This window comes from Stenella coeruleoalba, assembly GCF_951394435.1.
Source record: "Stenella coeruleoalba genome assembly, chromosome: 17".
In the NCBI taxonomy this organism is placed as follows: Eukaryota; Metazoa; Chordata; class Mammalia; order Artiodactyla; family Delphinidae; genus Stenella; species Stenella coeruleoalba.
Window position 1 is genome coordinate 9,715,214 of NC_137163.1, and position 12,918 is coordinate 9,728,131.

At 43.6% G+C, this 12,918-nt stretch overlaps 1 protein-coding gene across 3 annotated transcripts in view; it reads left to right on the top strand.

Annotated features, from left to right (window-relative positions):
• ASAP1 (ArfGAP with SH3 domain, ankyrin repeat and PH domain 1) overlaps nt 1-12,918 on the top strand; it is a 350,408-nt gene that overhangs the window by 31,020 nt on the left and 306,470 nt on the right. For all 3 annotated transcript variants that reach the window (XM_079901274.1, XM_079901276.1, XM_079901277.1), the window contains exon 2: nt 6,815-6,900. In XM_079901274.1, coding sequence (XP_079757400.1) covers nt 6,842-6,900 — 59 coding nt within the window. In that variant the 5' untranslated portion in view covers nt 6,815-6,841. The remainder of the gene's footprint in view (nt 1-6,814; nt 6,901-12,918) is intronic.

A 12,918-nucleotide genomic window follows, 5' to 3' on the forward strand; every position in this document is an offset into this window, starting at 1 on the left:
AAGAAAATAGTACAAATTGGGATGTATTCAGTCAGAATTCATACTGCCTTACCTCGCATAGTAAGTAAAGCTCTGAGCTTTGAAGCCACGCTGTCCCAAGTTTGCATCCAGAGTCTGCCTCCACCAAGTAGCCGTGTGACCAAATGGTGCATCATTTTTGTGGGCCTCGGTTTTCTTATCTGTAAAATGCAGACAATCACAATTCCTTGCAGGGTTGTGTTGAGGATTGAATGTGTTAATGAATGTATTATACGTAGGATGAGTCTGGTACCTAGAAAGTGATCAGTAGGGGGCACTATTATTATTATTGTTGCTATTGTTATTTGTGCTGTAGGAGTTCAGAAATGGACAGGTTGTTGGGCTGGGAAAGTTGGAGAAAGCTTTTTTAAAAAAAAATTTTTTTTATTGGAATATAGTTGATTTACAATGTTATGTTAGTTTCAGGTGTACAACATAGTGAATCAGTTATACATATACATATATCCACTCTTTTTAAGATTCTTTTCCCATATAACCATTACAGAGTATTGAGTAGAGTTCCCTGTGCTATACAGTAGGTCATTATTAGTTATCTATTTTATATATAGTAGTGTGTATATATCAATCCCAATTTATCCCTCCCCCGCCCTTACCCCTTGGAAACCATAAGTTTGTTTTTTACATCTGTGACTGTATTTCTATTTTGTAGGTAAGTTTATTTGTACCCTTTTTTAAGATTTTGCTTATAAACGATATAGTATGGTATTCGTCTTCCTCTGTCTGACTTACTTCACTCAGCATGACAGTCTCTAGGTCCATTCATGTTGCTTGAAATTGCATTATTTCATTTTTTTCTTTTTTATGGCTGAGTAATATTCCATTGTATATGTACCACATGTTCTTTATCCATTCCTCTGTTGATGGACATTTAGGTTGCTTCCATGTCCTGGCTATTGTAAATAGTGCTGCAATGAACATTGGGTGCATGTGTCTTTTTGAATTATGGTTTTCTCCGGATATATGCCCAGGAGTGGGATTGCTAGGTCAGATTGTAGCTCTTTTTTTAGTTTTTTAAGGGACCTCCATACTGTTCTCCATAGTGGTTGTACCAATTTACATTCCCACCAACAGTGTAAGAGGGTTCCCTTTTCTGGAGAAAGCTTCTTGAAAGAGAAGGCGCTTCGAGTGGGGCTAGACAAGCTAAGCTTCTAGTAGACAAGAGGAAGGTTTGCCGAAATATGTATTCAGGCTTTTTTCTTTAGGTCTCTGGTTTTCTAACTACAGCTTCTACAGAACAGGAAAGAATCACATCAGTAAATAGGAAAAGTATTTGCTGTGATGTTATGGGAACAAAGAAAACTGTCCAAGCTGTAGCCAGCTGCGGTGACTCAAGAGTTCATAACATCCTCTATAAAAGGATACAAATCCCAGCATCCGTGAAGTCACTTCTGTTGAATAAAACTCAACACCTATTTGGTGACTGGCAATAAAGAAGGGCTGATGTACTAAATGATTTATGTCCCTATTCTTGCATGCCACACAGGAATTGCTTTCTGGAATGACATACCGTAAGTCACAGAATAGAATTTCAATGGAAAAAACAGAAACGTGGGTGGATAAAAATTGCGATGTTTGATGATAATGAGTTCTGGTTCACTCTAGCAGGTACTTGCTTTAAATCTTCCATCACTGGTGGCAGGGGGAAATGAGAGGTTATAGAGAAGAGCAAGGGGGTTGGTAGCGCACGTTCACTCCTCTGATGTGTATTTATTGAACGTCTAGTTATAGATGATGTGTGTTCCCTGCCCGTATCTTTGAGCCCACCCTGGAAGGCACCGTAGGTGGTGCCTGTTCCCAGAGAGGGCTTCCTGCGTCTCTGTCTGAGGCCATACCCTGGCTGTGCGTGGCCAGTGAGGCATGGGAGTGGGTGCATAAATGCCCCAGCTTCCTTACCCCAGGGTGGCAATTCGAAGGTGTGTTCCCATCTCTCAGAGGGTCCCCACTGGGGTTGTGCCCCAGGTGCCTAAGTGGTAACCTGCATGACTTCATGACAAGTTCCCTAACCTCTGAGTTTCAGATTCCTGTAGGATGGTTGTGTGGATTAAACAAGACGATAGTGTTACTACCACCATTACTAGTTACTGTTTTGCTCAGTGCTTGAACTACATTATCTAACTAATTCTTAGTGACTGTATGAGGTAGGTACTTTATCCCAATTTTAAAGGTGATGAAACTGAAGTATGAAAGGATAAATAACTCACCAAAGAGCCATAATCTGAGTTCTAACCCAGATGCATTTGTTCTAAGGAGACAACTTTTCATTATAAGCCAAACTGTTAGAGTACAAGGTCTAGCAAGGAAGCTGCTATTACTATTATTAGCAAGTGCCCAGCATACAGTTGGTGCTCCTTTTATTTGTGCAGTTAAAAAAATAATGAATGTCAATAAAAAAAGAAAAGAAAGAAAGAAAGAAAATAAAATCAAAAAGTGAGCACCAGGCCTTGAATGGAGGCAGAATTCTAGATCAATAAATATTTGTGATTAAATGAAAAAAACAAAAACAAAAACAAATGGGAATTCCCTGGCGGTCCAGTGGTTAGGACTCGGCGCTTTCACTGCCGGGGCCTCAGGTTCAATTCCTGGTCAGGGAACTAAGATCCCATAAGCTGTGAGGTGCCGCCAAAAAAAAAGAGGAATGAATGAATGAATGTTAGTTCCTCGAGATTATAAACATTCTTTGTTGTTGGCTCTGTCTTCCCTGCATATGATAAGTCCAAGACAAATATTCCTTGAATTAATGATTGAATGAATGAATGCAAAGTGAAATTTTTTCTTTTAAGTTACTGGTAGTTCCCTGGTTCTAAGAAAATCATGTTAATTGAAATGCATTATTTATTTAACTCTTACAAGAACCGGTTCCAGAAAGGAAATAGATTTAAAATCCTAACAGTATTTATCTGTAGGGGATGGGATACTAAAATATTTTATTTTCATGCCTTACTGTTTTTCATGATGGACCTGGATTACTTTCATAACTGGAAAGCAAGAATCTCTGTTTGAAAAACAAAAATCAGTTTCAAAGCATAAATGGTTTTAAAGCAGTGTGGGTACAGCACTGACATGTACGTGGATTCTGTCCTAATTCGCGTGAGTTCAGAGTTGAGGAAGCAGGGTGTGAACTGACTTTGGTGTCACACCTCACACAGCAGTTTCACACACCGTGTCTCTGGGGGTTCACGCCAGTCTAGTGCCGTAGGTCAAGCTAGGATAGTGATCTCATTTCACAAACAAGGGACCCAACAGCCGAAGAGCCTCACCGACCAGGATACCCTATCCCTGCAGCCCCTTGTGAAGACCCATTAAAGGAAGTGGGACAACGGTGGAGGTGGATTGGGGTACCAGGAACTCATGTGATAGCTGTCTCTGAGCATCTTTGAGTTATTTTAAGGAGAGGAAGCCTGTCTGCCTGAGTCAGACAACCTGGGTTGGAATCCCAGTTCTGCCACACACTGTCCTGGACACACTATTTCGTATCTCTGAGCATCGATGTTCTCATCTGTAAAGCGGGCCCAGTGTCTTCTTGTGAGGGTCAAATTGACACCAAGTAGGTGTGTTTTCTGCAAGAGGTGGCTTTGCTGATTGTCATCACATCTGCTCTGTCTGTGTGCAAGGCTTTCATTTTTCCCAGCTGTGTTGATACTCATTGGTGTCCGTAAATTAGCGTTCCCGTGTGTATGCGTCAGGTTTTGCCAAGTAACAAAAACCTCAGAATTGCAGCGGCCTGCTTGATGGCAGGTGTTTATTTTCATGCTCATGGGTCGTGGGTCAGTTGTGGTTTGGCTGATCTAGGTTGGGCTTGGCTGGCTCAGGCTGAACTACAGGTTTGGTTCAGATCTGCTCCACGTGTCTATTGCGGGGTCCAGGCTGAAAGGCAGCAGCTGAAAGGGGCTAGGGAGACATACTCCTCTCATGACACATCACAGGAGGGCAAGGGATAGACTTGGGACCAGCATAGGGTCATTTCCATCTGAATTCCATTGTAAGGAAGTCAGTGGTCCAGTCCAGAATCCAATGCTGCGTGGAAAGAACTACCACCCGCTATAGTAGGAAGGACTACAAAGACACATGACCGAGAGCAGGGACGTATAATTCAAATTCAGGTTGAGAGTGAAGAATAGGAGCAGTCATCCAGTCTATATACACTGTCTTAGCTGTGTGCTTGGGTGAAGCAAGGAGAGCAAAGGAAAGGCAAGGTGAGGCGTGGGCTGGGAGACGCATCGCTTATTTATGCCAGTAACGGGGTCTTGTTTTTCATGTACGTAGAGTGTGTAAAGTTGTCATCAGGAGGTGAATGTTACGGGGAAGTCACGGTGTGTGATTCTGGAGGAGAGCATATGTTTTTGCTTACGCTGCTACCACCGTGTCTTGATGATTCCAGCTTTGTAGTAGGTTTTGAAATTGGGAAATGTGTGTCCTCCACATCATTTTGGCTGTCTGAGTTCACTGCATTTCCATATCAATTTTAGGATAAGATTGTCAATTCCCCATCTAACTGAAATGTGTGATTCAAAGTTCGGGCAGATTCAGTCAATCACCTTTGGCATCTAAGGCTGACGAAGGTGGTTTGATCATTTATCCAGCAAATGTTGATTCATATTGTGCTGGACACCACTGTGTGGTTGGCGCTGGGGATATGAGAAAATCCAAACACAGTCTTTCTATCATATGGCTTATTATCCAATCAAATCAACATATTTTATCAGTCTTCACATGAATGAATGAATAGTTAAAAACAGATAAGTTCTGTAGTCTAATCTAGAGGAGTAGGAAGAGTTTCCCTGAGGAAGTAAGATTTAAAGAAGTATAGGAGTTAGCTAGCCAAAGTGAGAGAGGAAGCCTTACAGGCAGAGGGAACAGCATGGGCAAAGGACCTGGGGCAGAAGGACCGTGGAAAGTTGCAGGATCTGAAAGAAGGTCATGTGGTTGCAACAGTGAGCTGGGGTGGACAAGATGAGGTCAGAGAGGAGGGGGGCAAGAGTCAGACTGTGTTCAATCATTTTTCTCTGGAAGCACTGAGGAACCATTAAAGAATGTTAAGCTAGAGGTGGAGGGATGACACAGATTTGAGTTTTAAAAGTTTTATTCTGCATATTAACCAGTCGTATTTGGGTCTGGATTTTTTAAAACAAAAAACTTAAAAAGCATTTTTAACATTTATGAGGCTATTAGAAATTTGAACGTTGGGTATTTGGTGATATCAAAGAATGATCATCTTTTTAGGTGTGGTAATGGTGTTGCTGTTATATTTTTGTAGAAGACCTTATATAGCGATACATGCTGCACTATTTTTTTTTATAAATTTATTTTATGTATTTTATTTTTGGCTGCGTTGGGTCTTTGTTGCTGTGCGCGGGCTTTCTCGAGTTGCGGCGAGTGGGGGCTACTCTTTGTTGCGGTGCACGGGCTTCTCACTGCTGTGCCTTCTCTTGTTGCGGAGCACGGGCTCTAGGCACGTGGGCTTCAGTAGTTGTGGCTTGCGGACTCTAGAGCACAGGCTCAGTAGTTGTGGCTCGTGGACGCTAGAGCGCAGCCTCAGTAGTTGTGGCCCACGGGCTTAGTTGCTCCGTGGCATGTGGGATCTTCCCGGACCAGGGCACAAACCTATGTCCCCTGCATTGGCAGGTGGATTCTTAACCACTGCGCCACCAGGGAAGCCCCTGTGCTGTGCCATTAATGACTGAAATAAGACGTCTGGAATATGCTTCTAAAAACTAACATGGGGAGGGGGAGGGATTAGGGAGTGGATGGGGTAGGACTGATTATGAGTTGATGGTGATTGGGGCTGGGCGGTGGGAATCTCTGTGTTTGTGTCCGTACAGAATTCTGTTTGTTTTATGTAATAAAACATAAAAAAAGAAAAAGATTGTTCTGGCTTCAGTGTAGGGGAGCAGATTTCAGAGGGAGAAATGGTGATGAGGGGAGACCAATTAGGTGATAGTTGTAGTATCCCAGGTGAGAATGATGGAGGCTTGATCCAGGGCTGTGTCAGTGGAGATGGAGAGAGAGAGAGACAGGTTGAGAGATATTTAGGTTCGAGACACGTGACTTAGGGATGGGGAGATGGTGTGTCAAGTGTGTCCCTAGGTTTCTGGCCGCAGATGGAGGTACCACTCTGAACTTGGGGAAGGACCCAGGAGGTCCCTTGGCTTCTCTTGTTTTCACACCCCCACTTCTGTTTCCCCTCCAACCAAAAATATTGAAGCTGTTCCCTTATGTAAAACCTTTAATCCCAGACTTCCTGTGCTCTGTGCACTCAGCAATTAATTAAGCTTTGGTATGCATGAATTAATTAAAATCCTCTCTCTGGTTCAGAGGGGCTGTCCTGAAATATGTAGATTCATATATATCTACCTTCTTCCTGGGGCTGATTCCCTTGGCTGGGGGAACTCCTCTGCTTCCCCATGGGCACACAGCTATGGCTGTCTGTCTGTCCTACCTGTCAGCACAATTTAATTTCATGTTTAGGAGCTCAGGTTTAGAGATGTTAATGACTTGTAAATTGCTCTCCAACATAGAGCTAGAAATAGAAAGGCAAGAAGGATTCCTGAGCACTTGAACAGATTTACTGATGGAGATGTCAGCCCCAAAGTGGATTGCTGAAATAGTGGTTTCCCCACTGTTTTCCTTCCCATTCCTGGACAGCCGCTGCGGTGTAAGAACATTCCTAACAGGGGTGCTGGCTTCCACATGAAATCACGTGTTGGTCTGAGACAATGTCTTCTGCCCAGTCCTGCTGGATGACTCTTGTCACCTTTTTTCCTACCTCCCCATCCAGGTAATTTTCTGATGTGACGGCTGAGACATGAGATCTTCAGCCTCCAGGCTCTCCAGTTTTTCATCAAGAGATTCACTATGGAATCGGTGAGTGGTCTTAGCCCATCCTGTCCAGAGAGCCCAGCCTGGGAAATGTGGAGGGATTCTTTTGGGGAGGTTGAAATGCAAAAGTTGATCAGACTCAAGCACTAGAATCTGACAGAGACACCATGGGTGTGGATATTAGTGGTGAACAGATCTTTGGCATTTGTAGAGCTGCAGACTTTTTGAAGTGTTTCCTGTCACATTACCGATCATCTGTGTGCAGAGGGAAAGGTGGTGGGGTGGTGGTATGAGAATGCAGTAAGGAATGATAACAAAAACAACACTGCCAACAAGAACAGATGCTATTTTAGCTGAGTGACTCTTTAAAGACATTACTTCATTCATTCCGCCCAACAATCCTACCAGGAAGGGCTGACCACATTCATTTTACAGATAGAGAACTTGCCCAACTGGATTTGAAACCAATTTTTCCTGATTCCAGGTCTGCTGCCTTTTTCCTCTTTCAGTGTTGCTTCTTGGTAGAGGTGTGATTTGTCCCATTTTGCAGCTGGGAATACTGGGGCCTGGCATAGGTGCACATGATAGAGTCTAAGGCATCTGACCTCAGTGGGTGGAGATTTGTGTTAGTGGATGATAAAAAACTGGACTGGACAGGAAACGCCATGAAAACTAGGCAGAGAAAACTCCAAGAGTCCAAGGATCTTAAAGTTGCCAGGGTGACTTGACACAGGGTCCACCTGCTATGACTGATTTTTCCCAGAAGTCAGCTTAGTGGCGGAAAGATTGTGGGTGCTGGAGGGGTGGTTGAATTCTTGCTCTGCCAGCAACTTTCTGTGTGACCTCAGGCAAGTCATTAACCTTCTCTGTTCTGTTTTCTTATCTATGGAATTGGAGTAATAATAGTTATGTTTCAGGTTTTCGTGCAGATTAGAAAAAAAGGTGTACAATAAAGTGTCTTGCATAAAGTAGGGACATAAAACATTATAATTATTCCAGTTTTTAAAATGAAAGTAATTTTTAGGATAATTAGATAAGGAAGAGTGTCCTGAATGGGTAGGAGAGGTGAGAGGCTAGAGGCAGGGAGGCCAACCTGAGAGGCTTTGATGTGACCCAGACATGAGTTGATAGGGGACTGTTACCATCTTCCAGGATAAATGAGACTCTGCCTGCTTATCTTCATAGTTTGATGATTACAGGGTTACCCAAGTCATGGTTTATTTTGTTTTGTTTTATAAATCAAGAATCCAACACGAAAGTGACATTAGTTTTGCAGTTGTCTTTTTAGGTGATATTGTTACTAAACCAAACTTGGATCTGCTCGCCTGACAGGCATCAAGGTCAATCTACTGACACCAGGTTGTAGTGAAGGAAAGTACAGCGTTTATTACAGGGTGCCAAGCAAGAAGAATGGGCAGCTCATGCTCAAGAGATCTGAATTCTCCAGTGGTTTCCAGGGAAGGGTTTTTAAAGACAGTGTGAGGGAGAGGGTCACAGGGTGAGTGATCAGCTTGTGCACAATTCTCTGATTGGTTGTGGTGAGGTAACGGTGATGTTTCAGGAATTTCAAATCACCAACCTTTTGGTTCCCACCAGTCTGGGGTCTATGTGTTGGTGATCAGCATGCAGTTAACTTCCTCCACATGGTGGGGGTTTTAGAATCTGCAAAACAGCTGAAGGATATGACTCAAGATATTACCTGTAGCCCCAAGAAGGGACTAAATGTCCTTGATGTTGTTTTATGTCTAAGTTGTTATTGTCTTGCTTCACTGCTTTCTTTTTGTTTTGCATTTTCTCGCTTCTCTGGTTAAATTCATTCTTTGGAACTTGGGGAAGGCCTAGGGGGCTAAAGCTTTTCTAGAAACAAGAGGCGGGGAACACGGGGGTGGGGGTGTCTGTCCCTGGGAAGGTCCTTCAGGGTCCTCCTCAGTTTCAATATTAATTACAATTGCAACAGTACATTATTTAGGATTAGGTTTTGCTATGAATGATGTAGAATCTAAAAGAACATTGGCTTAAACAGAAGATAGAAGTATATTTCTCTCTTGCTTTGAACCCAAGGTGGTACAGGGCTGCTGCAGCAACTGTGAGAGACCCAAACTTTTCCTCTCTTGTTTTTCTGCCATGTGGACCTCCTTTCCCCCAAGGTCACCTCATGGTCCATTCTGAGTGCTTCTGCGCCAGCCATCACATCTACCAGCAGAAAGAAGGGAAGAAGAAAGGCAGGCCCCTTCTTTTAAGGGTATCTGCTTCTGGGTGTCACACTTGCTGCTTCTGCTTATGTTCTGTTGGCCAGAATTTAGTCCTCTGCCTACATTTAACTGCAAGGAAGGCTGGGAAATGTGATCTTTCTTCTGTAAGACCACGTGCTTACCAAAATTGAGGATTATTGTGATTGAAAAAGAAGAGAACAAAAAACAACAACAAAAAAGAAGAGAACGGATATTGGAGGACACATCTTTCTTTGCCATGCAAATAGTTATTGAAAGGTTGCTATTAAGAGGGTAGGCTCAGTGGCCAGACTGCTGGTACTGTATTAGAATCCTGAATTCAGGACTCTATAGCTACATGACCTTGGGAAATCTACTAACTTCTGTGCCTCAGTTTCTTTATCTGTAAAATCCTATTTTATACATTCTCGTAAGGGTTGCTTTGAACATTAGATGAGTTAAGGTAAAGCACTTGGACCAGTACCGGGAACGTCGTAAGTGCTATGTAAGTGTTAGCTATTACTCTAACTACTGCCTCTACTATTAGTAATACTACTTCTATTACCACTATTACTACTTCTATTGTTACCATTACTGCTGCTTCTACTATTACAGCTACTGCTTCGACTGTCGCTTTCATGCTTCTCCTTCTCCTGTTACTTCTGCTGCTGCTGGTGCTGTCACTGCTACTACTTCTATTACTAACACTATTACTATCTATGACTGTTGTTGCCAGGTACCGCATATACATGTATAAAATTTTATACTCATAGCAAGGTAAGTATTATTTTCCCCATATGAAGATAAAGAGTCAGAGAGCACAGTAACTTGCCAGGTGGCATGCAGCTGGCAGGATAGTGGTTTCCCTTTGGGTGGGTGAGGGGATAGTGACCAGAAGGGAGCATGAAGCAGCTTCTGAGGTTCTGCAGATGTTCTGGGTGCTGGTTGCATGGGTGTCAAAATTCCTTGAATGGTACATTTATGACATAGGCAATTTTATGTGTTTATATTATATTTCAATTAAAACACATCATGGAGCAGGTAGGTGGTAGAACATGAGCGAAACTACACCTGATTCTAAAGCCCGCGCTCTCTTAACTATAACGTAAGGCCCAACACCTTTATCTCATTTCACTGATTTGTTTGTTTGTTGGCTCTTTCATAACATGTATTGATCAATTGCTTATTACTTATGTGCCAAGAACTGGGCCAGGTTGCTTGGGATACAGAGGTACAAGCAGCACACATGGCCCTGTCCTCATGGGGCTTTCTGTCTAGAGGAAAAGGAAAGATAAATGTCGTACAGATTGCCGGCTACTGGGTCAGGCTCAGCGTGGGATGCCCTGGGGCCACAGGAGGGACACATAAACTGATCCAGCCATGCAGGTCTGATAAAATAATGTCCATCTCACTGATGCCCGTCTCAACCAACTCCTCTGGTGGGGCAGAAGGTCCCCACATCCATGGGTAAGCTGACCGCGTCAGGGCTACATCAAAACACATAAAGAAGTTCTTTGCCTTCTCTGCTAACAGGACTGAGAAGGGGTCAGCTTTTCTTTTCCTTGTTTGTCACTGTGACAGTTGTGACCTCCACCGGGGTGTCCCGTGGAGCAGACAAGCGCTGAGCTTTGGAGTTCAGTAGACAAGAGAGAAAACACACGGGAGCAGAGGCTCTCTAAATGTATCGGGACATGAGTCCAGGGACCTCTTACTTTGTTCGTTTATATATGATGTATCTTCGTTCATAATAAAAATGAAGGAATGAAGGAATAAAATCATACCCCACGACAGTGCAGTTGCCATCCCTGGAAAAGTTCAAGTCCAGCGGAATAAAGAACAAGATGTTCCCTTTTTTCACCTCAAATACCACCAGGATGGCAGGGGCAGCAGATGGCAGTGCAGTTGAATTCTGAGCCAGCAGTGGAAATCAGTTGCCCTTATTTTCAGGGGTTTTCTCCATCCGTAGAAATGAACTGACCATAACTTTAGACCCTGCTAAGCCACGCCCGGAGAAACCCCTTTGACTCCCTCTCCCTGCCTTTGCCTTTGCAAAGGTCACTGCAGACTCCCTATCCTTCTTATGCTGTGGGCTGTCAGCCCAAATTGAATTTCCCTGAGCCCAGCTGATGTCCCTTTTTGGCCGCAGGGCAGGTGTCAGAGGCTGAATGCAGCACAGGGACAGGAAATGTGTCCCCGGAGCTGAACACAGAAGCGTTGACCTCTGAACTCGGAGCTGCATTTCTGACATTGCTGGAAGGGTTGGAAAAACTTATGATTTCTGGATGTGAAAGAAAAGGATATGTGTTTTAGAAATACAATGTTCAAGTTCAAGTTTATGTAAAAGAAAAAGAAATGTGTTTTAGAACAATATTCAATTGTTTAGAACAACAATATTCAAGGGGGGAGGTGAATTATATTCAAAGGGCTGTGAAAGCCCTTTCAATGTAATTGAGGCTGTTTGAAACTCAACTGCTTATTCCATGGCCTCAGTTAGATGCATAAAGGAAAGAAATTACCTACCTAGACCGAGAATTGGGAAATTATGATCCTGGTCTTGTTTCCTTCCCTCCCACCTTCCCTTCATTTTTCTCCTTCCCTCCTTCCAAATTTACTATGAAGCTTCTGTGTGCCACACCCTATGCTGAGTCCTGAGGAAATAGATGAATAGGACTCATTGCAAAGCCTTCCTGAGCTTATCATTTATTCATTTAAAAACATTTATTCATTCTACAAACATTTATTGAGTACCTAATTTGCTCTGGTCTGTTAGTAGAGATAAAAGACGTAGTTCCTTCTCATCCTGAGTTTGTACTTTATTAATTTTTTCTCTGTGAGCGTCTCCTGTGAGCCAGGGACTGCGCCAGTGGCTGGGATTCCAAGATAAGCAAAATATAGCTTCTGTCTTGATGGAGCTAAAAGACCATACAACATTGTATTCATCTCCTAGGGCTGCCGTAACAGAGTGCCACAAACCTGGGGGCTCAAAACAGTAGAAATGTGTTGTCTCACGATTCTGGAGGCTGGAAGTCCAAACCCAGGGTATCGGCAGGGTACTAAAGCCTGTAGGGGAAAATCCTTCCTTGCCTCTTCCTAGCTTCTGGGGTTTGCTGGCAATCTTTGATGTTTGTTGCCTAGCAGCTGCGTTGCTTTGACCTCTGCCTGCGTTGTCCCATGTCCTTCTCCCTCTGTGTCTCTCTTCCTCTCTCTTACAAGGGCACCAGTCTTGTTGGAATAAGGGCCCACCCTACTCCAGTATGATCTCATCTTTAATTTACATCTTAATTACATCTACAAAGATCCTGTTTCCAAATAAACTCACATTCATGGGTACACTGGACTAGGACATCAGCATTTTGGGGGGGACACAATTCAACGCATAACAAATATATATATAACCATGTAAAGCATCTACAAGGGCACTGGGTGTGGGTGGATCCTGGGTAAGGATAATTGACCTCCTTCTTCCACTTTCTGTCTGCATCTAAGGGGACTAGGCCTTTGGGGCAGGAACCCTGTGTTGCTCCGAGTGAGTGTTTCTGGACTTTTTTGCCTGGGAGGTGAGACATTGTGCACTTACAGGGAGAGTCTTGTGTGGTGCAAGTTGATGGGCAGGGTTCATTCCCACTACTCTTGTTAGTTTTTGTTTCATGGGGTGGCCGTTGAGTCTGGGTGAACACCTGCCTTGATCAGGAGGCCCGGACTGGTGGTTAGAGCTGTGGGTTCCTATCCTGCCTCTGCTCTTGCTGGTCCTGTGAGCCTGGGTCCACTTCTTCCCCGTCCTCTGCCTCAGGCGTCTCACTGTACCTCCCCCAGGGGTCTTGTGTGGACCAGGTGGGATCAGATCTATAAAGCA